Below are 24,854 nucleotides of genomic sequence, written 5' to 3'. Positions count from 1 at the left end.
TACCAGCAGTGGAATACCAGTAGCGGCCCATATTTTGAAGAACTCAGTTACTGTATAAGCAAAGTAACTTTTTATTCTGCAAAGATGTTGGTGTGCTTTGTTGGATAGTGTTGTTGACACTGAACTCTCATGAGGAAGAAGTATGGAAAATGACTGCCTACAGATCTACTAACCTCAAATTCCCATTAAAAGATGTGCAGACTTTCTCAAAGATGAACCAGGCCACAGGCCAGTTCTCTGACTTTTTTCATATAAAGCAGCTTGATAGCTGTGGCTGGTAACCTACTACAGTAAAGAACTGAGAATGTATTGCGAACGCATGGAAGTGACTTGTGTAAGAAATATGCAAGCCCACCTTTAACTCTTATTGCAAACTGTAGTAAATATAACTAAAGAAATCCCAGTTGTTTTGTTCTTCAGTAAGTTGTTTTGTTTTTTTCCCCCTAAGGATTATTAAAATTGGGAGCCTAATGTGAGAGCCTAATGTGAGACTTACACTCCTGTGACAGGACACCAATTAATTTATACTACACACTATATAGCACCAAAAATTATGCCTGACACTTTAGACAAGGACTTCAAGCGCTTACAATGTAAACATCACATGAGTTGCTTTGTGGGAGGGGATGCAGTATAAAGCAAAATTACTGAGGGGCTGTTCTTGGCTTGGTTCTTTAACTTCTACAATCTTTTTGTCTTTATAATAGAACATAGTCTCTCATTTTCTGATGTTGAATCCATATTCTTCCTCCTTTCGCTGTTTTTATTCCTGGCCAAATGCTCTGGCCTTGTGGAGTCTGCTTCTTGTCTTGGTATAGACAGAAATGAGAGACCAGCTATTACATAGGTTTTCATACCATGCCCATTTCCGTGATATCCAAATACTTCCAAACTTACAATAGGAAGTAGTACCTCCAACCGCCAAAATAGACGATGATTTAAATTTGGAGAGAAACTGCCCGTCATTTGTCTGCCTCATATGTGGACAGTTACAAGGATAACAAGTCATCTGTTATGCTAATTTATACATGTTTTAGGCTGATAGATGTACTGTAGGAATGAGGGAGAGGGAGGAAATGGTAATTAAATAATCACAAAAGTCACTCACTTCAGGCCTTCAGTCTCCTTAATTCCCCCCCCCAAAAAAACAACCCTAAACCCTGAGCAATCACTCATGTAGGATTTATAGAGCACCAGATAGAAAGGGAGAGGTAAAACAATGAGCCAAACAATGTTTACTCCTGAGGGCATTCTGTGCCAAAATATTAAATTCTGCACCAAAAAAATTTAAATTTCTGTATACAGTATTTTAAAATGCTGAAAAATTCTTTAAATTTAATTTGTCAAATAAATATGGAGGCTCCAGCATGGCACTCGGGAGCACAGGGCACTGGCCGCACAGAGGTGAGAGATCACTGTGCAGCTCCCTCCACCCCCATCCCAGACACAGACTCAGCAGTGAGGCTGCACCCAATCCTGACAGTGCAAGGACGGGGCCTGCCCCAGAAACACCCCAGAGCCCTGCCCCTCTGAGCTTAGTCGGGTATCTGGGTGCGGAGGGGATCTGGATACAGAGGGGCTTGTTGGGGGGTTCTTGGTGCAATAGTAATGGGACTCTGTAGGGAGTCCAGGTGAAGGTGGTTGAGGCTCAGTGGGGTCTGGGTGTGGGAGGCTCAGTGGGGTGGGGGGGTCCAGATGCTGGGAGAGTAGGGCTCAGTGGGGTGGATATTGAGGTGCGACTGGTTGGGGCTTGGTAGTGTGGAGATCTGAGTGTGCATGGCTTGGGCTCATCGGCAGGGATCTCAGTGCAGGGGGTTGGGGGTGAGGCTTGGCAGGAGGGTCTTGGTATGAGGGTGTCTGGATGCACAGGGGTTGAGCGGATGAGGGAGCAGCTCCTTGTACAGAGATCCTTCCCCCTGCAGCTGAGGAGTAATGGGTGCAGGAAGCAGGGGGAGAGGGTGCACGAGTTTGCAGAGCTTTCTGCAGCTGGGGGAGAAATCTCCTGGGTGGGTCTGACCTGGCCACGAATGCCATGCAGGGGAAGAGGAAGTCTGTCCTCCCTAGCCCAGCCCAGAATAGCAGCTGAGCCTGCACACGTTAGGAGCCACCTGCTGGGTCTTCCTCAGTTCCACCTCCTGCCCCACAATGATTTACCTCTCTGATGGCTGCCCTGGGCACCCAAAACATACTGCTAGGAAGGGTTATTGACTGCTCCTGTGGCTTCCTTTGCTTCCCCATCAGAAAGTCATTTTTCTGCAGGCAAGCAAAGAAATCTGCGGGGGACATAAATTCTTTGCATGTGTAGTATTCCCCCAGGAGTAAATGTTGTACAGATTAAATCTGGAAGAACACCACACTTGGTTGTAAGTGTGCACACAGTGTATGTCAGTGCTTAAGCTTGCCATGCTTAAATAACTTCTCTGCTTTCACAATACTCAAGGAGGTTCTGCTTGACGGCCGTGTTTCTCCATTGATGGGCTTGTCTTGCCTCTCTACATACAGTAACTGACAACACTCCATGTGGATCTTAGTGCTTTAATCAATTAACATTAAAAGCAAGACCAAATGAGTTTTAAATTGGATTGAATTGTAGCTAAAAGACTCATGAGAACATCTTGTCTTGGTTCTTATTGTGGGTTGGGGTGGTGAAATATTCACTATAATCAGGCTTGATTCATATAAAGAAAGGGCATCAGTTAAGAGACTTTGATAAAAGTGTAACTCTTAATAAGGTGTCTGATATTAAAATGGGGTTGAGACCCACTTTGGGGTCGCAACCCATTGTTTGAGAACCCCTGCATTAAGCAATATTGAATTAAGACCACTTCATTTCTGAATGTGTCTCTACACAGAGGTTTAATGCAGTCTTTCAAACAGGGCTATGTTAATGTGAACTACACATCTTTTAGTTTGTGCCAGCAGCATCCATGTGGGGCAGTTAGAGCATAACATTTTGGTGTACTCTGCTTTTCACACCTCCACAGTGTGCATTGTGGCACAGTGTAGACAAGTCCTTAATTGGTTAAACAAAACCTAATTAAGGTCACTTTAATTCTGCATGAGTTTCCACATGGGTTTAATGCATTTTAACTAATCCACTTTAACACCTTTAGTTAATTTGGATTAATTTTCCTTAGTGCTCCTGTGTAGACAAGCTTTTTGTGCAAGATGTGGCTTCTAAGTTTTCTTTATCTTGAGCTGCCCATCTAATTGCTTTTATAACTGAGAAGCTCATTTGAACAGCAGACTGGATGCCTGCCTGTCCAACTGGGCAAGTGGTTCCTTAATGCAATCTTGCTTTTCCTCAAATGCAGCCAGTATGTCCAGGCTGAGGACAGATATCCCTGTCCTGCAAGCAGCTGCTGGTGTTTGGCAGTGAAGCTCAGATCTAGATATTTCTCTAACTTTCAGTTTCTCAAGGCTAGGCCAGCTCCGGCTAGTCTTAACTGTTGTCCTTCAGCCCTGCAAGGTGTCATTCTGGGAGCTGCTATATCCAGTTCCTTGTCAGGCACGTTAGCTTTGGAAGCGGAACACTTTGGACAAAGATCTAGGAATTTCTAGTAATGTCCTTGTAGCGGGCCGGTGTGGCTCCCCTCCTCCCCGGGGAGGGTTGAGCCCCGGACACAGGAAGGGGCGGGGCTACAGCGTGGTGAGCCCGCCCCTCAGAGGGTCAGACGGCGACCCGGAAGGATAAAAGCCGGGCCTTCCAGCCCAGTCAGTGCCCAGCCACCGGAGAGAGCAGACCTGTCCGAGGGAGCTCCCGACGGAGGAACCGCTGGAGCCCCGGGCAGCTGCCTGGATTGGCCGGAGAGCACCCTACCCCGCTACTGGGAAGACCTGCCGGAGCTTCTCCGTGCCACCTACGACGAGGAGCCAGTAGGAGCTACCCCGCTACCGTGCTGTTACCCCGAGGAACCCCCGGAGCAGGATTGGCCGGACTTCCCCGGGGTACTACCCGATCTACCCCCCAGCCCGGGTTGTGAGGAACCCATCCAGTGGGACTTCCCGGGACCAGACGCCGTGGACCAGGTAGGACAAGAGGGGGACAGTGGAAGTGGCCCGGGGGCAGCCGACCTCAGTCAGGCTGCTGACCAGACCGAGCCCATGTCAGTGTGTTGCGGTCAGGATCCCCACTGACCGTCAGCGGTGACGACCGCTGCCTAGGGCCCTGGGCCGGGACACAGTGGAGTGGGTGGGCCTGTGTCCCCCCTGCCACCCCACTCACGGGTGGCAGTTGTTCCCCTCACGCTACTGGCTCAGCCTGCCACCAGAGGCCTGAGCCCCTGTACTGTTTGGCTACTGGCTCAGCCTGCCACCAGAGGCCTGAGCCCCTGTACTGTTTGGCTACTGGCTCAGCCTGCCACCAGAGGCCTGAGACCTATCTAGACTGTTTGTCGCCCAGCCCCTGCACCAGAGGGCCTGGGCCTTTCCTAGCCTTAAAGAGACAGGACAGAACCCCTGTGAGACCAGCGGGCCGGTGTGGCTCCCCTCCTCCCCTCAGAGGGTTGAGCCCCGGACCCACCTGTTACAGTCCTGAATGCCATTCTCAAACTACAGTCCCAACTAATCTGGTACGTAGAAGTTTTTTAGCTCTTGTGTTAGGCTAGCCCTGAGACAGACTTTACAAAATCTGGGAATATTTTATTGTAGCCTGAATTAATGAATTATTTTAGCACTGTTAGAGGCTCAAAACTGTTAGAGGCTCAAAACTCCCTTTTTGGAATATTTTGAAGTATTAAGTGAAAAGTATTAGTTTTCAGGAAAGGTGTCTGAACGTCTTATGTGAGCTAGGTTCTCCAAACCTGTTAGCAAATTGGATCTAATATTAAATGGATTTTTGCTCTTATTCTGACCATACTAACTTCCCTCAAAACTATGTAGAAGCAGGAGAATAACTTGATGACTAAACATGCTTCTCTTTCTTTATGGATAGCTTTATGTACTTTAAAAACAGTTCAGAGAGGGAGCCCAAAAAATGTGTTTTAGCAGCCCAAAAAACGTTTTGGTTTGAAGTATACATTACTCATTCTCCTTATGAGTATTTAAAGTACTTTGCTTCCTCGCTTGTCTGGTCTAACTTTTTGTGTTGCTTCCTTGGATTTATAGGCTTAACGTTCCATAACTACAAAATACTTAAACAGCCAGCTATCTGGGAAGATGAACATTTGAACTTCTCTTTTTCAGGGCTGAAGGAGGAAGGCGGCATGGTTATATGGGTCATTTAACAAGGATAGCTAACTGTATTGTGCACAGTACTGATACGGGGCCAAACAGCGCACTAGTACAACAGCTTATTAAAGGTAACATTAAACTTCAACAGGTTTGTTTCACCATTCTGTTAGTTAGATTTGTAGAATTAAATCATGCTAGGAATGTAAAAGGCAGCTTTTAATAGGGGCTTTCTTGCCAAAAGTTTTGTCCTAGGGAAAGAAGCAGACTTCTTACTGTTTGTGTAAGTCCAAGTAACCTATTAAATTATATGACTTGCTCTCTCCAAACTTAGGGAAGCAGTGCCATGGCTGCTTCAAATAAATGGGAGCGGGGGTTGCCTGCTAAATTCCCTCTGAGCAGCACTGCACAGGGGCTTAGGAAACCTAGCCCTGGTGAACCTGCTGCAGCCGGGGGACAGGTGCTCCTTCCCCAACCTGAACCCAGCTCTGGCCTGGACCTGCCACTGCCGAGAGAGAGGTTCCCGGACCCCACGTAGCCTGGCCCCTCGACCTGCCATGGCCGGGGGACAGGTGCCCCTCTCCCAGACCCCACCTAGCATGCCCCTCCCCCCCCAATCTGCCATGGCCAGAGGATAGGTGCCCATTTCCCAGCCCCAGCCCACCCCTCGACCTGCCATGGGTGTGGGAGAGGGACCTATCCCATGGCCCCAGTCCCGGAGCTGCTGCGGTGGGGAGAGGTGCCTCTCCCTAGCCCAGATGCTGCTGTATAGAGAGTTGGGGGGAATCCTCACTCCCTGCCGTAGCCCCGGGGCAGCCTGCACCCCAAACTCCTCATCCCCAGCTCCACCTCGGAGCCCGCATCCCAACCCCAACCCTGCCGCAGCCCTGAGCCCTTCATCTCCAATCCCACCCCAGAGCCCGCACCCCCAGCTGGAACCCTCACACCCCTGTACTTCAACCTTCTGTCCCAGCCCTGAGTCCCCTCCCATACTCCAAACCCCTTGGGCCCACCCCCACCACATGAATTTTGTTATGTGCACCAATACAAAGGTGATGTGTCACACATCTCCTCCATGTTGGTACACATAACAAAATTAATTCTTCACGTGTGTGGGGAAAAAATAGAGGGAACACTGGTGGCCCGTCCTAATGAAAACTACACTGAGTCAAGTATCTTCTTCTGGAGAATGGCTTATTTACACAGGTACTTCTAGAATAATTAATCTCTCCAGCATAGGCCTTCTCAGTCTCAGATATCCCATGTGTTCCTTCTTGCAGTGTTAATCTTTCCCAAGTCCTCACGTGCTCGAGGTTACTTCACATTCCTTATACTCATGTACAGTTACAGGCTTACTGCACCAGTGAGCCATTCAGATTGTCATCAAATAGACTGGAAATGTCTGCCTGAAAACCACACCTTGTTAGAATAAACAGTGCCTGAGAAAATTTGCAATTGTATGTATAGCATAACATGTTCTGCAGTGATTTTTGCAAGTTTAACTTTGGGAGCTGAGAGTGAAAACTAACTGCTTTGAGTTATACTGGTACTAAAACTTTTTTCCTCCGTTTTACTCTAGAGCTTCCAGATGATGTCCGGGAGCGATGGGAGACCTTCTGTACAAACTTCTTAGGAGAAACTAACAAAAGGAACACCGTGGATCTAGTAGGTTTTGTAAGATGAAGTTTGAAAAGTTACTGCTGTTATAAGGGCATCCTTTTCCCTTCCCATGTGTCAGGGATACGGTTGCACTGCGGCTTTTTCAGCCATCATGCTTCTCAGACAGAATGTCATCAAACCTCTCCAGTAGCTGCACTGTGGCATCGGCACCTCCCTGGTTTCCTTTGCAAATATGGCTGCCTTATTGGCAATTTAATATGGTTTTGCAAGGGTGTTTGGAGTTGGGCTCATATTGTATTGCACCTCACTCTTAAAGTACCACCCAACAGGAAGAGGTCACTTTGGGGTCTTTGTAAATCCAAAACTGCTTGAAGAATTGAGACTAAAATTGCTGAAGCTGGGGTTTTCATGTACAATATGTAAGCAAGTCTACATACATACAGTTAAAGTGAAACTGCTTCCTGCATCATTGAATGATGCACACAAATACCTACCTCACTTTTAATGAAATATAATTTTGCCTTGATTAAAGTCCTGTCATGACTATTCTGTTCTGCACTGAGTGATTCAGAGTTTACATTGGCCTTTTAAAGTCTAAACACATCTAATTGTGAGGTGCAGAAATAGTCTTAAACAGAGACAGCATTTTCTGTTTGTTTGTATTTAAAGCCAAAGTGTCAGTGTAACACAGTCAGGTCCCTCAACTCAAAGTAGGACAAACTTGATTGATTATTTATTTATTTATTTATTTATTTATATATAAACTGAGGTGGTTGCCTACTTGGGCCTCATTATAATTTTTTTTTTAATTTCTCCAAGGATCACTGGTTTCTTTATGGTTTCACTAAGTGGCAATTATACATCACTAATTTGGACCAAAAAATGAATAAAGATTGTTAAATCTGTTCTTAATTTATTAAAATTTTCATGTGAGAGTACAACAATGCAAGATTCACAGCAGAAGGCCATGTGTGAAATAAAAATAATTGAGAACCCTAGAGTTGCCTAACACAGGCATGAAAACAATGAATTTATGGGGTTTTCTGATATCTGTAGTGGATACTAGTCAGAACTGCATTGGATATTTATTCAAGAAAACAATGCATCCTCTGAATTTTTTTGATCTATAGCCTTATTGGAAATAGCCCACAGGTTTGCAGTGTGATTCTGGTCCAATTTATAATCTTCATAGCTTCCTGACATTTAGAAATGTTGCGTGGTTTAGGTAAATGTGTGGAACCATTACATTTCTTTGTTTGAGAAAAGCTTTTTCTTGATCCTGGGGTAAAACAACCTGCCACGATAAATAATAACCTAATCTGAGAAACATTAATCCAAAATATAGATTACTAGTGTTGTGCGGTCAGAGTCTCCAGCAGGTTTTCTTACAAGTTTTCTCTAGGTCAGTCTAAATTTTTAAGCCAGGTAGAATATTGGATTATTAACTTTCTTTGATATAGATATGCCCCATTCCTTTTAAAACTGTATATCTAACAGAATTCCAGCCAAAGTGGGGCCAACAGAGTTTAATGCTGAACTGTCTCATGCTCAGTTTAAGTTTCTTGAATTAACTGCAAGACTCCTAGCTCTTCTGTAGTAGATCCCCTTGAGTCTGATAACTGCAAGTCTCTCACAAATGGGGGTCTGATTTCTCCAGGTACACTAACTGGTCTGACGTACGCTCTAATTAAAATAGCACTTTTAAGCAAGTTTGCTGTTGGAAGTTCATTGAAATAACTAATCATCGTAAAGATCTCCAATTTTTCATGATTATGGTATCTCTTCCATCAAAAATAAAAAGCCTTTCTTACATTATTACTTTGGGGCCTTTAATACAATTCTTATTTTGAAAATCTTAAATAGTTAAGGAAAGTGATTTCTGTGGGGAAAAGGTATGCATTTAAAGATTAATTTGTGTATCCTAATGGTAAATTGCTCCATTCATGAGACATGAAAAATCTCAAGAAGATAGACATTAGAACTGATAGTGAATACGCAATGGGTACTTGTAAACAACACTAAGTAGCTTCTAATTTTTTTTCTCAAACTGTAAAAACTGTTTCGCTGTTGTCTTTGGTAACTACTAGAGCAAGAGTTCAGATACTGGCCTTTTAATCTAGTACTTGCTTGAGCCTACTGACTGTATTAAATGAAGAGCTTGATAAGAATCCTGAAGTGTTTTTCTTGCAGATATGCCTAAATTTGGTTTCAAGCCCGTTCAGTTATCTGGAATTTTGACTTGAGGGTTTAAGTGTTTACTTTGGTTTGATTTTATTTGTGTTTTAGTTACCTGTTTACAGATTTACTAGTTAAAATTTAAGAAACTTGAAAGTGAAACAAAAGTGATTGGGATTGTGTTTAATCCTGAACAGATGGTGTTGGTAGACTAGAAAGCAAGATCAGATGACATGATTTACTCCGTTCTATATTATAATGCCTAATTGAGGCCTAAAACAAATTTTCAAGTGAAAAATATACCGTATGCACAATCCACACTATAATTTATAAGTAATTTGCAGTTTACTGTTGAATTGTTCCAAGGATTCATTTGGTTACTTAAGTTGTTTAAAACAAGAAGTATTCCATTCCCCTGTGGGGCCATGAATTAAAAAACATTGCATAGAAAAATCTTGCTGTATTGTTTTTACACTTTTAGAATTCTTTCTTTGATCTCAGATTATGAGTAGTTTTTTAGGGAGTGAAACTGATTTGTTGTTATGCGTGAATTGAACGTTAAAGGTATTATTTTTAGGCTGTCATATTTGTTTCAGAAAGTGGATAATTTGTTTCAAAATAGCAAATAAAAGAATTGGTCTCTCTTCTCTATGCCAGTGGTTTTCAACCTTTTTTCATTTGCTGACCCTTAAAGTTTGAATGGAGCTGGACCCCTTTGGAAGTTCAACCTGTGGTCTGTTGGCTCCTGCTGTAAAAATCATAGACTAAAAACTGATTGAACAAAATTCAGCTATAAACATTGCTTGTTCTCGGCACGGCATTTCACACTGTGTGAGAGAGGGCACTAAACTGTGGGCTTCTACAGTAATGACAACACTTCTGGGGTTTGACCTGTAGGTGGGGGTATTCACATACCTTTAATCAGCTAAATGGAACACCTTTTCTTGGATCTGAAACTTTATTTTCATAGTCACCTTTTGTGGACCCCTTAGCAGGGCCTTAACCAGAGTGGGATAGCTGCCCAGGGTGCAAAATCATGGAAGTGGAAAAAATGGGGTGGGAAAATAATGAAAAATGGCAGGGGGTGCAAATGTGCTTGCTCACCTTGAACACTAAAATGCCTAGTTTTGGCTCTGTGGGTCCGCAGACCACAGGTTGAAAACAACTGCGCTATGCAGTGTTTTAGTTTTCGTAGAAAGCATTACTAAGCCTGATCTTAGTAATGTTTACCCGGTTCTGAGAATTAATTAGGAGCTGTAGTCACTCAGCGCTTCTGAGGATCAAGACCCTGATGTGTAACTGTAGAAATGTGGGTTTTTTGTTTTGTTTTTTTTTTAATTTGGGGGGTTTTTAAATCTGTTTTTTTCCCCCTTGTTACATTGTCTCCAGATTTATGGGCACATAGCAATTGCTATATTGGACACTGGTGAGGCAAGACAGCGGCTGACTCCAGCAGTGGCCAGTGCTTCAGTGGAAAGCAAATTCAGCTTCCACCCTCAAAAACAGTGTTCTTCTTCAACTGTGTAGTGCTGTAACTGGGTAAAAGGTGTTTTGATTCACAGTGGATGACTGCTACACTTAATTGGTAGAATTGTTAATAAGCACACCTTCATGGAAGAACTTCCTTATTAACTGGAATAATTTCATATTGTATCTAAATGGTAAGATACAGTTTTGCTCCTGTCCTGTTTGGCCAGTTTGGACCTATTAAGTAGCATCCACTGAAGGAACTCTAGAGTTAGTTTTGCTAGATGTTAAAGATGGAATTATTCACTAAAGGTGTCAAACACTAATGTAATGACTGGTGACATGCAAATATAATGTTAGTGGATGAAATATATGCATTTACAGTTGGAATAGTGTGTTTGCTGGTCTAAAAATGAAATTAATGACCTTGCATAATAATTCTAATCTACACAAAGCCTTTTGTTTAATTAAATAGCTGTCTAAACTTTTTTGTCTAGGTTACTACCTGCCACATTCATTCATCCAGCGATGATGAAATCGGCTTTAAAGAAACTGGTTTTTCACAGGATTCTTCTTTGCAGCAAGTGAGTTAAATTCATTTAACAGTGTTGTTCACAGGTATGCCTTCTTTGTAAAAGTAGCTTTTCTGTGGGATTTTTGTCTTTGGGGATGGGTGGTTGCATTTGATGCAAAACACCATTTGGAGAATTCAGTGGTGAAACAGGAAAGTGTATAAAAAATGTAGGCAGTGTGCAGTTTAAAGTTCTATACATATTTATAGTTTGCTAATTGACAATGTTACAGGATTTAATATGGTAATGCCACACAAGTGAGTGGTGTTTTTGAGAGCACCAACTAACTGTATAGCAGTCTACTTGAGTTAGCACTTTCATTTAGAAAATAGTTTTTGGAAGCACTTCTGGTACTTTGCCATTTTTGATGGGTGAAGGGTGACAGCTGTTCTGTACTAGCATCATTCCATTTGCAATGTACATCTTCCTTATTCCTCTGTTGGCACTGGAGGAAAGTGAGGCTGTCAAAATCTGAATACAGTGTACATTGATTTAGATCTCGAATCCTGAAGGTGCTATAGATTCAAGTTACTAAACAAAAGTTATTTAAATTGCTGCTTGTACCATTAGCTGTTTATAACTGCCTCAACCCAAGTACTGCAGTCTGTAGTTCTTAAAGTTTATATGCCTTTATCATTTATATAAAGTGCAGTTGTTCCAAAAGTTTGCTTGAGGTTTTTGTTAATTTTAGAAACGATAATTAACTTTTTCAAGTCTGATATTTCAGTGATTTATTGCATCTTAGTTGTACCATTCTAGATTTGATGGGGTTGGTGTCTTCAGCAAGGTAGCAGCTTCTGTAGGAATGTGGAATCTTTTAGAAACCCTTCATAGTCTTCAAGCACCATCTTCTGTGTACTTCAGTGTGAGCTCTGCCTAGACTGTCACAGCAACTGCATGTGTTTAGGTAGTTAATCTAACTGAGAAATGCAGATGGACCATTGCTGTTGCATGCTATATGGGATAATGGTGTAACACAATCTTTTTAGTGTCTTAGAAGAGTTTGTCACGAGACTTCTTGTCCTTTTTAAGCCTAGAATAGAGAACTGTACCTTGATATAGTGTCTTCTGTAGAAAACTGAGTATGATGTGAAAGACAGTAGACTGGAGACACCATTGTAAGGAAGAGCAGATCAGTTTTCTAGAATAAGTGGAGGCACTGTAATGTCTAGTGCACTGGTAGTCTTTTTCCTTCTACTCTTCTGATTTTCTGGGAACCTATTAACCTTTTTTAGGTGGGTTTACTTTGTTTGCCAGATTTACTGAGGCCCAGACTAAAACAGGCAGCCTCCAGCTTTCTTTTCTTCATCTTCCTGACCAAGTCTCATTCTAATGTTCGATTTCTCTCTAATGAAGAATCCTCAGTCCAGAAGTGTCTTCATTCTGTCTGTCTCTGATCAGTGGAATGCCTCAGTCAGTTCTGTCATCAGAAATAATTTTAAAACTCTATCATTTTGAAGGAAACTTTCTTAACCTTTTTCCAGAGGGTATGGCTGGAGAGTCTTGCCCGCATGCTCGGGGTTCAGCTGACCGCCATATTTGGGGTCGGGAAGGAATTTTCCTCCAGGGTAGATTGGCAGTGGCCCTGGAGGTTTTTCGCCTTCCTCCGAAGCATGGGGCAGGGGTCGCTTGCTAAAGGAGTGGGTGGATCGGCTTATGTGGCCTGCATCTTGCAGGAGGTCAGACTAGATGATCATAATGGTCCCTTCTGATCTTGAATTCTATGATTCTATGATTAATTCATTCTCAGGACAGTTTTTTTTTTTGAAAGACCTTCCTTACTTTAAATATTAGGGGGAGAGTCTGCTTGTGCAACATCATGAGATTTCCAGAAAGTTGGTGATATAGGCATAGTTAAGGAATAAATGCAAGTCTGCATAACTGAATATGAAAAGTGGTGTTTTCCTTTTCATGAAAATCTCTCCAAATTTATCTTCAAAGACCTAAGTAAAATCTCAGGCTGCCCTAGATGAGAACACCTAAAGTAGATTTGATCCTGATGACTCAGGCAAAAGGGATCTTTTCGCAGGCAAAATGTTTTTCTTTATTGGATGGAGAAATCATTCCTTTTTATAAAGTAAATCTTCAGACGTGTTTCATAACTTTTCACACCTGACTTCTAACTTAATTTATGATGCCATAAAGACGTTAGGCCTGCTCTGCTACCTTTTTTTAAATATTTTTTAAAGGATTTTTAAAAGTAAAATTAACTCCCCCCTCTTGCTTGATGAGCTTTGTTTAGGGAAGTTCATGACAAACCCTAGAGATGGTGCCACCAAGAAGGGTCTCGTGCTGTAAATCTTTCTGCCGATCCCTTTATTTTAAGGGCAACAAGCAGAAGTATATCAGCAATTGCATTCATTTTTCACTTTGTAAAGCTTGTATCTGCCTTTTGGCCTGTCAAAATGTCAGCAGGTTCTGACTCTTGGCTAACTATGTCTTGGAACGCTTCTCTAGCGTGCTCTTTCCCCCTAATAGGCTTTAAAAGATACTGTCACTAGGATGACTTATATATTTGATAAAACAGAAGTTGCTGCCTACACTTATTTCACTTGAAAACTGATAGAATTTTAAAAATTCTAATTGACTTTTCACCATTAATTTAGTTTCTTTCATCATTCCATTTATCATTAACATAACACCTTTATGAATGTCTTCTCATCCACATGCATTCAGTAATAGGTTCTCTTCATCCATAGCTATCAAAGTACTTTACAGAAGAAGTGTTTAGTGCCTTTCTAAAACCTAGTAATGCTTTATATGGACAGTCAGCGCAGGAAGAACAAAGGTCTAATATTACTAGGCCAGCCAGGGCCGGCTCCAGACCCCAGCGCGGCAAGCACGCGCGTGGGGCGGCCCTTTCCTGGGGGGGGCGGCAGGCTGGGACAACCGGACCTGCCGCAGGCATGACTGCGGAGGGGGCACTCCTCCCGCGGCTCCAGTGGACCTCCCGCAGGCATGACTGCGGACGGTTCGCTGGTCCCGCGGCTCGGCTGGACCTCCCGCAGGCATGACTGCGGCAGCTCAAGCGGAGCTGCCGGACCTGCGAACCGTCCGCAGCTGCGGGAGGTCCGGCCGAGCCGCGCGACCAGTGGACCCTCCGCAGTCATGCCCGCGGGAGGTCCGCTGCTCCCGCGGCTCCAGGGCACCTCCCGGGCATAACTGCTTGGGGCGGCCAAAAAGGTAGAGCCGCCCCTGAGGCCAGCCATATGTTTTGCCCAATGTAGTGCTGTTTACTATAAAAGACCTGAGGGATTGATTGGCACTTGTGAATGTTTCAGGTCAAAATTCTACATGAAACACATGCAAAAAGGCAGGCTTCTCCAGTAGCTGCTTGGATGGAGGTTCCCCTTATTCACTCCTAATCCCAGGAGTGTAGAAAGTTGCCATTGTATCCCTCTCCTTCCCCATCACTGCCCTGTTTTATCTTCCTCCATAATTTCCTGTCCCCAACCCAACCCTGTGTTTTTTTTCCCCTCTGCCATCATCTATTCCTCTATACCTTACCTTCTCAGTACCTCCTTTTCAGGCCATCTCTGGCTTCTCATATTCCCACATCCTGTCTAGCTGACTAACCATACAGTCCAGAGAGTGGCTATCTTCCCTGAGGGTAACCTGGGTTAAGTTTCATTGAAAACAATGAGGTTGCAGTCTCCCTTCAACATGCAAAGTCTGTAGAGAATGGTGACTGTTTTGGCAGAGAGCAGTTTGGCTTCAGCCCCACTGAAAATAATAGTTATTTTAAATAAGGGAAATTTCACAAGTTTTAAAGCCAGTAATCTGAGGTCTGTTGAGACTTTATTTAAAAAACAAAGAACCTTAAACCCCCCAAATCTCATGAAATTTGTGACAAAATTGTGAGAGTTGGCAACATTAAATTTAGATGTGTGGTATGTCTGCATTAACTCTTCTGGTTTCCAGTTGTGGTTTTTTTGGGGTGTGTGTGTAATCGAGAGATACTGTTAGATCTTATAGTTGAGATTGATAACTTCTTACCCACACATTTTTTTTCTATTTATAACAATGCCCTGCTCTCCCCTCTTCCATGAGTCATGTGGTTTAAAAGTTTCATGTTGACAAGGTTGAAGGCAGTTTTTCTCTGGTACCTAATAAGCTGTCCTGTCACAGTGTGTCCTGGGAAATGCATTTGGAAAGGTGGTATTTAAGACCACATGTAGAGTGAAGATTAACTTTCCTATTAGAGCTGCTACCAAGCTGGCATCAAAGCCATCAAATGTGGGTCAGTGTATATTCAGTGGCTGAGATAATTTATAGATTTAAAACAAATTAATTTATAACCCCCTGTGTTTAGATTAACACAATTTATTTCTGGAGCAAAATGGGCAAATAGTATTCAGAGTATTATTAGAATCTTTATATTCCTGTCGTTGGTCCTGGGATTGCCAGGCCTTTTCTGATTATCAGATGCAACAAATGACGTCCAATTTTATTGACCAGTTTGGTTTCAGCAATGAGAAGTTTGCTGATCAAGATGACATCGGGAAGTGAGTATGACTTTATGCTGGTTTTAACTTGGGATTTTCTTCTTTATTGCATCATTTCACATTTGACTGTGTCCCAGTAATTAACTGCAGCCTTGACTGATGATGAGCTGTCTGCATTTGGCCTTGTTTATCAGCACTAACATGGTCAGTTCTTATACTGGGTGCTTCAGGAAGAGCAGATTAGCTTCCCTGAGCAATTTTTCAGAGCAACACTATTTCTTTCATCCCCCCAACCCACAGTAGCTACATAAGAGAACACATTGCTTGTGACTATATAACTAGACTTCTTAATAGCATACTTAACCTATGGATCTGTTCTCTTATTCACAAGACCATTGGCACATGGCTCTGGTGCGGGCAGAATTCATAGGTCGGATAATTTATAGTCATAGTAGATAGACATGGGGTATATTCTACACCATGGTGCATAGCAGAAATTAACTTTTCCTGGCAAAGTTGGCAGGAGCAACACATCCATGAGTGTTTTCTGTAGGGGACAGTAAGGAAGGGCTTCATAAATCTATCTGTGTTCGAGAGCAAAGCAGTTCAGACATACACTTCTACAGTTAGGGTAAGTGAAGAACTTAAAAATGGGAACAGTTTTAGTCTAGGTAAAATACAACCCAAGAATCTTTAGGATGATCCCTATTTCTTAGAAAAAAAGAAAAAAGGACCATGCTTTTGAGAATCCCTCTTGGAAAAGGAGTGAATTGGAGCTGGTGATAAGTATTAGTTTCTGTCTAATCCCCATATTTTATTAAATTGAATTAAGTGTGCATGGCACAAAGTATCCTTTTTAAAACAAATCCAAGACAGCAGTTAAATATTTAAGGCAGATTAGTGTTGTCATACTGATTATTGATACCTTACTGTAGCTTGTCCTACAAAACAGTATGGGAAACTAATTGAGGTTGACTCCTGCCTTTTCAACAGGGAAGGGAATTGTATATGAAACCTGAGTGCAGAGATGAAGATTCACTGTCAGGAGGTGGAAGTCTGTAGAAAAGAGGTCAATTTAAGTTAGTTAAATATACTTGGATAGCAGTATTTTTGGTATACACCTGCCATAAGAGCTAGCACACTATACTGCTTGGGTGAGTCTGTCAAGAAGATGACTCATAATTAACAAGATGCTTATATAAATATAATGCAGATCCCTTGAGGTGTGCACTCTGCCTAGATGGTGTGCCTCTAGCTACCACTATGAATTTGATCCCTGATATCGCCCATCAGAAACCACATGACTCTCATAAAAAAAATCATATATATGAGTTACTTCATTGCTTGTAATCTTACCTACTTTCTAGCTGTAAATGCTGGCTATTCTTTAGTTACTTGCATGGTTGTTCAATTATGTGATTCTAGTCCTTTTATGTGAAAGGAATATTGTTAAAATTGTTGGGCCTAAAAATTGATCTGCTTTGACTTTGAAGGTCATATCTAACGAACTGTAAATGCTGTTTCTCTTCTACCCCCTCCTCCAACAGATCTTTAATGCTGTGAGGATTTAGGGGAAGATTAACAAATGCACAGCTAACTTTAAACTCACTCATATATGTGCTTAAAGAGAGAATACCTGTGAATTGTCCTGAAAGGCCGGCAGACTTTCCCCCCTATTTCACATCTGCAGGAAGGGTATTTTAGACATGAAGAGTACTGAATGTTTGCAGTCCTTAAGATGAAACTCTGCAGGTGGGCTCACTGTGGAGAGGTCAGTTTTTAGGCCTAAAGGGACAATAAATGTTAGTTTTTGAACTTAGTATTTCACATATGAAATTGTTTTCCTTTCTGTTCACTAGTCAGTAAGAAAAGGGTCATCAGGTTTCTTTGCGCAGGAAATAAGTTTACAATTAATTTTGACACGTTACATTTAGGGTCCAGTCTTCTAAAAGAATCTGCCTTGGTGGACCATTATGGCGTCTTCAGAGTCTCCCTGAAGTCCATGGGCAGGTGTAAAATCTGCCTGCATGGATCTCTTTGATGGATTTAGGGCCTTAGTTGACAACTCATTTTTTAAAATTTATTCTGTCAGTTTGTAGACATTCCTTGGAACTGTGTATTCACTATTTTTCTATTTTAAAAATAGATAAAGAAATTGAGATGTGTGGTGTTTGACCACATTACATGCATTTAGTTATTTTATTTGGATTTATTTTGTCCATGTATCTGATAAAAGGTAGCCATTTTTTATATTATTGGCTTAACTGCCTTGTAAGATTTTGTGCATGGAAAACATCCCATGATTTGATAAATTGTTTAACTGAATGATAGTAGGAGGCATGTTTCTCCTAAACACACATTTTCTTGCTGCGTGGGAAATTGCTACTAAAGTTTTATAGTATCAGAGGAGTAGCCGTGTTAGTCTGGATCTGTAAAAGTGGCAAAGAGTTCTGTGGCACCTTAACAAACGTATTGGAGCATGAGCTTCCGTGGGTGAATATCCACTTCAGCAGATGCATGTAGTGGAAATTTCCAGAGGCAGGTATAAAAATGCAAGCAAGAATCAGGCTAGAGATAATGAGGTTAGTTCAATCAGGGAGGGTTGAGGCCCTCTTCTAGCAGTTGAGGTGTGAACACCAAGGGAGGAGAAACTGCTTTTGTAGTTGGCTAGCCATTCGCAATCTTTGTTTAATCCTGAGCTGCTGATGTCAAATTTGCAGATGAACTGAAGCTCAGCAGTTTCTCTTTGAAGTCTGGTCCTGACGTTTTTTTGCTGAAGAATGGCTACCTTTAAATCTGCTATTGTGTGTTCAGGGAGACTGAAGTGTTCTCCTACAGGTTTTTGTATATTGCCATTCCTAACATCTGATTTGTGTCCAGACTCCAAAGAGAAACTGATTTAGTAAAAGTGGTGCAATTTTGTTTGTAGATAATTCTTACCAGTTTAAACTTGGATTAGGTCAGTTTGGGTTGCATCAGTAAATTCACAGGTGCAAGCTAAACTGATATAACCTCTTTTAAATTGAGAGTCCACACATACAAGTTGCACTGATTTAATAAAACTGATTTAAATTAAACCGGTGCAATTTCTGTGTGTAGAAAAATCCTAAGCATTTTTTATATTGATTATAAGGAATTATAAAAACAAAACAAAATGAGGGTTTTTTTTTCTTTTTTTTCCTTTTGTCAGATTGGTGTCCCTGGCATCTGTGTCCAATAAGTTTTGATCATTGTGGATATTCTCCCATATCTGTCTAGATTGGGATTTCCTATTAACATTTTAGTTAGTCACAGAGCTTCCTTTTCAGCCTGTTTTATGAATGTAAATGATAATGAAAACAAATATTTGCTTCTGGGAAGATAAAGTATTTTGAATGAGTACTCTAAGTTAGAGACCTATTTTCAAAATAAACTTCTTCCAAACTTTAAAATCATAATGGGAAAAATTTTAAAATGTTAAGTCCTCATTTGTTTTTTGCAACAAACTTTGCAGCACTGTGCTAGTGAACTGCTTAATTTATTTTCTTTGTTGAAACTAAGAAAAACATACATAGTAAACAGAAGCTAAACAGTGAGAAGAACACAGTTTTAAAAAACTTTCCAATTTTAGAAATAGGTATTGACAGTAACAAATAATACATATTTGTCTGTAAAATGTTGGACTATATTCATCCCTGCTGTAACTCCATTAAATTATTTTTAATTTTAAGTATAATTTGGTAGATTGTCTTGATTGCAGAATGCCATGAGTTATAGTGGTATTTTGCTCTAGCTTCAGAGACCAAATTAATTTTGTATTTGTGAATTGCGTTCGGTTTGCATAGTGTATGCTCTTCTATATGTACATTATGTAAGCTCCTATTATAATTAGGGACTTCGCAGTGTTTCAGGTTAGCTATATGTGCATGTATAGACTCATAACATATTAAGAAAAGTGAATTATATCAATTTCTAAATACCTTATCATTGAAATTGTCACTGTTTCTAGCACCAAACTGGTCGGCTAACTTTGGCATACCCATGGAAACTGCAAGAAAGCCTTGTATGTGCCTCATGAGTCAGTTCCCTAGCACCACCAGCCTCTGGCAATACAAGCCCTGCCTTCCAGCCTTCTGCAGGCCTCGCTCTCTCTTTACAGGTTAGCGATAGGCACACTCCGACCTCACGTCCTCAATGGTGTTTCCCTAGCGTGCCCAGCTCCTGAGCTACTGGACTCTCACAGAATTCCCAGATCCTCTGCTCCCAAAGGAGCTGTACATCAGAGCTTTCCAAACACAGTTCCACTTAACTCAAAGCATTTCATTTGTTTATAGGGAAAGCAAGTACAATTTTATTGAACCAAGACCAGAGATTCAAATGATAGCAAGCAGCAATATTAAAAACAAAGGGTTACAGATCAAATAAAAGCATGACACACATACTAGAGCCTGAACTTAACTAATAGGCCATTATTATGTCATAAGAGCAAAAGCTCACCCAAAATCCTTCCAGTGTATTGCAGATGCCTGGTTGGGATCTTTCATTCATGAAGCAAGCCCGCTGTCAGCTTCCATCCTAGGTGAAAGATACTAGGGTGTGCCTTTGCAACCCCAGATATATCAAAAGAGCCCTTTGATCTTTATTCCTAAACCAGACACCATCTGGCTGCATGCTCCTTCCTGTAGATTTTATGATCTCTTGTTAATTTATTAATCTTTGATTATCTGGTTGCTTAGTATGCAAATAGGCATCCATTGTGAAGTATACAATATTCACTTTGCATACAACCAGACAGATAGATGTCTCCTGCCTGTCTGAAAGAAACATGTTTATCACCTCATGGTGACCTGCTTTAACTCACAGACATTAAGAACATAATTTCCAGTATAGGAACATACTCCTTATAATATTATCTTTACATACATTTTGAAATTGTTATGATGAGCTGGGTGTTTGTGGCTCTTAGCAGATATCTCACATGCCACTCTTTATGAATTATTATGCATATAACTGACCCAGGAGATCCCTATAAGGCTCTATGCACTATCTATGCCTTCTGCCAGGTGGCATCAAGAGGTTCTTGTGTCACAAGCTGGCCCCTTTCAATCTGGGAGCAAGTGCCAGCTCCATCCCAACAGAGCAATTTTGTCCTTAACAGTTACCAGCTGCAACTCCCCCTCTTTCTTTCAGCTAGTGAGTACCTAGCTCTTTTTATGTTCTTCCTCTTAATTGGGGTTGGAAACCAGTGAGTGGGAAAATAGATCCAAAGGCAAAGGGATAGAGAGGAGATAATGGATGTCTGGTGATGAAAAGAGTAGGGGCAAGATTAGCAAATTTCTCAGGAGAGATGTAGATCGATAAGGACTCAGGGAGAGGTCAGTGGTTTGTGACTTGCCCAGCAAAAATGACAGTTGATTTTGCTAGGGAATGTCAAAAAACCAAAACCCTGATTGGTAACATTTATACACTTTGTAGGATTAATGTCAATAATTGCATTAATGGTGGATAATTTAGCATAAAATAATTGTCTGAATCCTGCAGAATTCACCATAGGTACCTAGAAATCATAAGGAAAAGGCAAAATCTTATCTGGAATTTACCTAGGACTGTACAGGTAAACTGAGGCCCTGTCTACATGCAAACATTCCTCTGTTAGAACTGTCCTGGAATTCGCAAGAACTGCTGTGTGTCCTCACAGAAGTTTTCTCCTCTTGAGGGTTCTCTAGAACCCATCCTGAGTAATTCAGCACTGGCGTAAAGGTTATATTTTACTTCAAAGATGTATGTTACGCTAAACTTTTATATTTAGACAAGCTTGAGTGCTCTTAAGAGTCTCTCATGATTTTTGGTCTGTTCCATTTTATGGGATCATTGGGGTGGAAAAATACATTTTTTATTTAAATTATTTCCTATTTTAGTGTATTTCTGCTTAGCATACATGGTGCTTGAAAGGTAGAGTAACTCTTTAACAGTATATGCAAACTAAAACTATTCAACTTCACTTTGTAGCCCTTGAACCTGGGGCTAAAACTTTTCACCAGCCCCTTTACAATCCAAAATATTCTGGTGGCATCATGAGCATTAGTAAGAAATCACCCTGCGAGGACTTTTTTCCACCATTTCATACAGTGTGTTATTTTGCAGACTTTAAAGCATCATCACTGTGTTTCATATTACAATATAGCACCATAGATATGTGTGGTAAAAAAGCAGATGCAGGAACAAAGAGTGTGTAACATCCATCTGACTTAGTTTTCCTTTAGAATACTAGCAGCGAAAACTGTATTTCAGGTGGTCTTCTGAAAGGTTTCATAAATCTAAGAACAATAATAGGCTGATTTTTCAAAGGGCTAAACTCTCACAGTGCCCACTGAAGTTACTCGTGATTTTGAATATACAATATACAAAATCTTTAAAAAGACTGATTTCCAATCTTGCTCACCCGTTAAATTCAGGACAGAAATCAATGAAAGCAGTGTGTGCTCGGCACCATTAAAAATCAAGTCACAAACACATTACCAGAGTTCCTTAATTTCTTCAAATATAGTATCAACACCTTCTCTATTTTAAGACGATATAAAGGAATGTTTTCAAGAATTTGTGGAAGTTTACACCTCTCTTTCTGGGTAATTTACATCATACAGTGAAAGTATCTTTATGCTGGAATGACCACAGAAGTAGTTGCCCTTCAGTTATAGCCAAGAGATTTCCTTCAAATTCACTCCCAGACTGTTTCCCTATTGCTACAATAAAAACCTTCCAAGATATTAATAAAGTTTAAAAAATATTTCATAATTTTTCCAAGTCTTGGTGAATACGCATTTTAATTAAGGACTCATTCTGTTGGTGTTAAAACCATTTTCCTTTGTTCTTTTATCATAGGATAATTACAGTCTCTGGCCAAGAAATCAAAGTTAAAAATACTTGAGATGGGGAAAAATGGGTCTAGACAACTTCAGTCCTGCAGAAGAACTTGGGTCCCAAACAGTCTATATTTTCTCAAACCCTGGTTCTCCTGAGTAATGTATTTGTATACGTTGATAAAGTTTTAATTCCTGAAAGATGCTTTTTTTTAAAATGAGGTAACTGTTCACTGAACCCTTGAAGCACTGAAATAGAGTTGCTGAAGGGAGATTATGCAAGTTTTAAAATATATGAATCCTCAAAGGAGTCCTCTTCGGTAGAAACCTCACATCTGATCTTGCATTCTTTGTCCTGTTCTTCAGGTTTAAAAGTTACAGAAGTAATAAAACCAGATTCATCCTCACAGTCTGTGTTCTCTATTCCATCTTCAATGGGGTATTTTCCCTTAAACCAAGAAACATAGGTACTCTCTGTAGTCCATCCACGTACAAAACAGAGAAGTGTCACATCCTCACCAGCCTTTGGGTTGCTAGTAATGCACTCTATCTTCAGGGTGTTAATCTCTTGATTGATGGGTCTAAGGCCTAAACAGAGATACAGTTGTCAGAAAAAGAGGATTACAAATAAAGGCCTCAGCACCAGGGCCATTTCATTAATCAGCTGCATTCTGCTGTTAGTTATATGTTTTCCATTTACATGTCACTGATATCTTTTATGATTACATTGATGTGATGGAGTGTGGACCCACAGGGACCCTGAGTGGGTTAATGTGGGCCTGAGAGGCATCAGCTGACTGCACCCAGGGGGACAGCCAGACTTAATTTATCATGCAGTTCAGCTGGGCAGGAGCAGGCCAGTTAGTATAAAAATAATGAGTCTGTGGCAGAAAGGGGACTGGCTGGCTGTAGGCTGCAGGTGGGAAGGGGCTGGGCTGGGGTTAGGTTGGGCGGGGATGGGGCTGCATGCTAGCATCTGGCTGAAGCCAGTGAGGCTTGGGCTGTAGGAGCAGGTTGGGTGTGGGGCTGCAGCAGACCCCTAACTGACAGGAGGGTGAACGCTGAAAATGACATAGGGACATAGGCGCCAAATCCATGGGTGCTCCAGGGCTGGATCACCCACAAAAAAAATTAGTGGGTGTTTAGCAGCCATTGGTAGACAACTCCCACCCCCCCAGCACCTCTCGCCTGCCACTGGACCTACCGCTCAACTTTCCCCCCCGTCCCAGCGCTTATCACCCACTGCAATCAGCTGTTTTGCAGTGTGCAGGAGGCTCTGGGAGGAAGGGGGAGGAGTGGGGATGCGGCATGCTCAGGGGAGGAGGTGGAATGAGGCAGGGAAGGGGCAGGTGTGAGAAGAGGCAGGGTGGGGACTTGGGAGAAGGGCAGAGAGAGGTGGGGCAGAGCCTGGGGCAGAGAGAGGACAGGAAGAGGTGGGATGCGGGTGCGGGGTTGATGTATTGATGTAGGTGAAGAGAAGTTTATAGTGCTCATTATGGAAGCAATTAACTGCATCTTGCAGATGGGCGGGTGGGAAAATGAAAGGATTAAAATCATAGCAAAAACAGAAAAATATCTAAAGCTCTCAATAGATCACATTCATGCAATTTTAAATGAAGGCAATAACTCAGCTTAAATAACATGGTCTTAATGATCATTAGTTTGAATCTGCATATTTTAATAATGCATGGACAGGAATTTAAGTCATCTTTGAAATGTCAAAAAAGCCTAATGTAATATGGGTGCAAGAAACATGGCTAATAAGTAAACCTGTGTTCAATCTACCAGCTAGTAGATGCAGCTGGAAAATTCATAATGAAGATGGAATGGGACAAGCTCACTTCCCTACACTTACTGAGTACCAAGGCTGAGAAAATGTCAAAAACACAAGAGGAATTCCTAGCTGGAATTTTCCAAAAGCTGACTAGGGCTTTTTCAAGAATAAATGTGATGCGAATTTATGCATAAATGGTACATATGATAACCTAGGAGAATTCAATAACTTAATAAAAGGAATTACAGTAGCAGCTGATCTGGCCATCTATAAAACATCAAATTGCCCCAGACTTAGAAATCTGGATCCCTGGTGGAACAAGGATTGCAAATTAGAATGAACAATAACAACTTAATGAATTGTAAACGATGTAAAGTGGTGGCACAAAGAATTATCAAAAACACAAAAAAAGAAAGCTGGAGAAAATTCTGTGGGGAAACTGAACAAAGAATCAAAGACTTCAAAAATATATAAGCAAATTCAAAGAATCAATGGACTTAAAAATAAAAGTACATGTATACCTGGTCTTACTGAAAACAATGAAAGTGAGGTTTCCAATGTTGGAAAAGCAGGCATTTTAGCAAAAAAATTCCAAAAGAACAGTAGTGATATGAATTAAAACAACGAGTTTCGTGAAAAAGGAGGTTTATTGAGGATAACTGTGAATTATTAAACGGCTAGAGAGAATATACTGGTGATGTGTTAAACAAAAATTTTAGTGCACAGGAGCTTATTGCAATCATTAGAAAAAGGAAAAACACAGCTACAGGTAAAGATAATATAAGTAAATGCT

At 41.3% G+C, this 24,854-nt stretch overlaps 2 protein-coding genes across 2 annotated transcripts in view; one reads left to right on the top strand and one right to left on the bottom strand.

The window, feature by feature from the left end:
* The window catches only part of LOC123370463 (serine/threonine-protein phosphatase 6 regulatory subunit 3-like), a 62,317-nt gene that overhangs the window by 11,810 nt on the left and 25,653 nt on the right, over positions 1-24,854 (top strand). Inside the window, exons 4-7 of the mRNA XM_045017056.1 lie at positions 5,185-5,300; positions 6,749-6,834; positions 10,929-11,015; positions 15,411-15,508. Of these exons, the coding sequence (XP_044872991.1) occupies positions 5,185-5,300; positions 6,749-6,834; positions 10,929-11,015; positions 15,411-15,508 (387 nt within the window). The remainder of the gene's footprint in view (positions 1-5,184; positions 5,301-6,748; positions 6,835-10,928; positions 11,016-15,410; positions 15,509-24,854) is intronic.
* LOC123370462 overlaps positions 18,963-24,854 on the bottom strand; it is a 43,029-nt gene continuing 37,137 nt past the window's right edge. Inside the window, exon 11 of the mRNA XM_045017054.1 lies at positions 18,963-22,875. Coding sequence (XP_044872989.1) covers positions 22,562-22,875 — 314 coding nt within the window. The 3' untranslated portion in view covers positions 18,963-22,561. The remainder of the gene's footprint in view (positions 22,876-24,854) is intronic.

Source organism: Mauremys mutica, chromosome 4 (assembly GCF_020497125.1).
Source record: "Mauremys mutica isolate MM-2020 ecotype Southern chromosome 4, ASM2049712v1, whole genome shotgun sequence".
Taxonomy (NCBI): domain Eukaryota; kingdom Metazoa; phylum Chordata; order Testudines; family Geoemydidae; genus Mauremys; species Mauremys mutica.
Note: the sequence above shows the minus strand (reverse complement) of the source record. Positions and strands in the feature narration are given on the sequence as shown.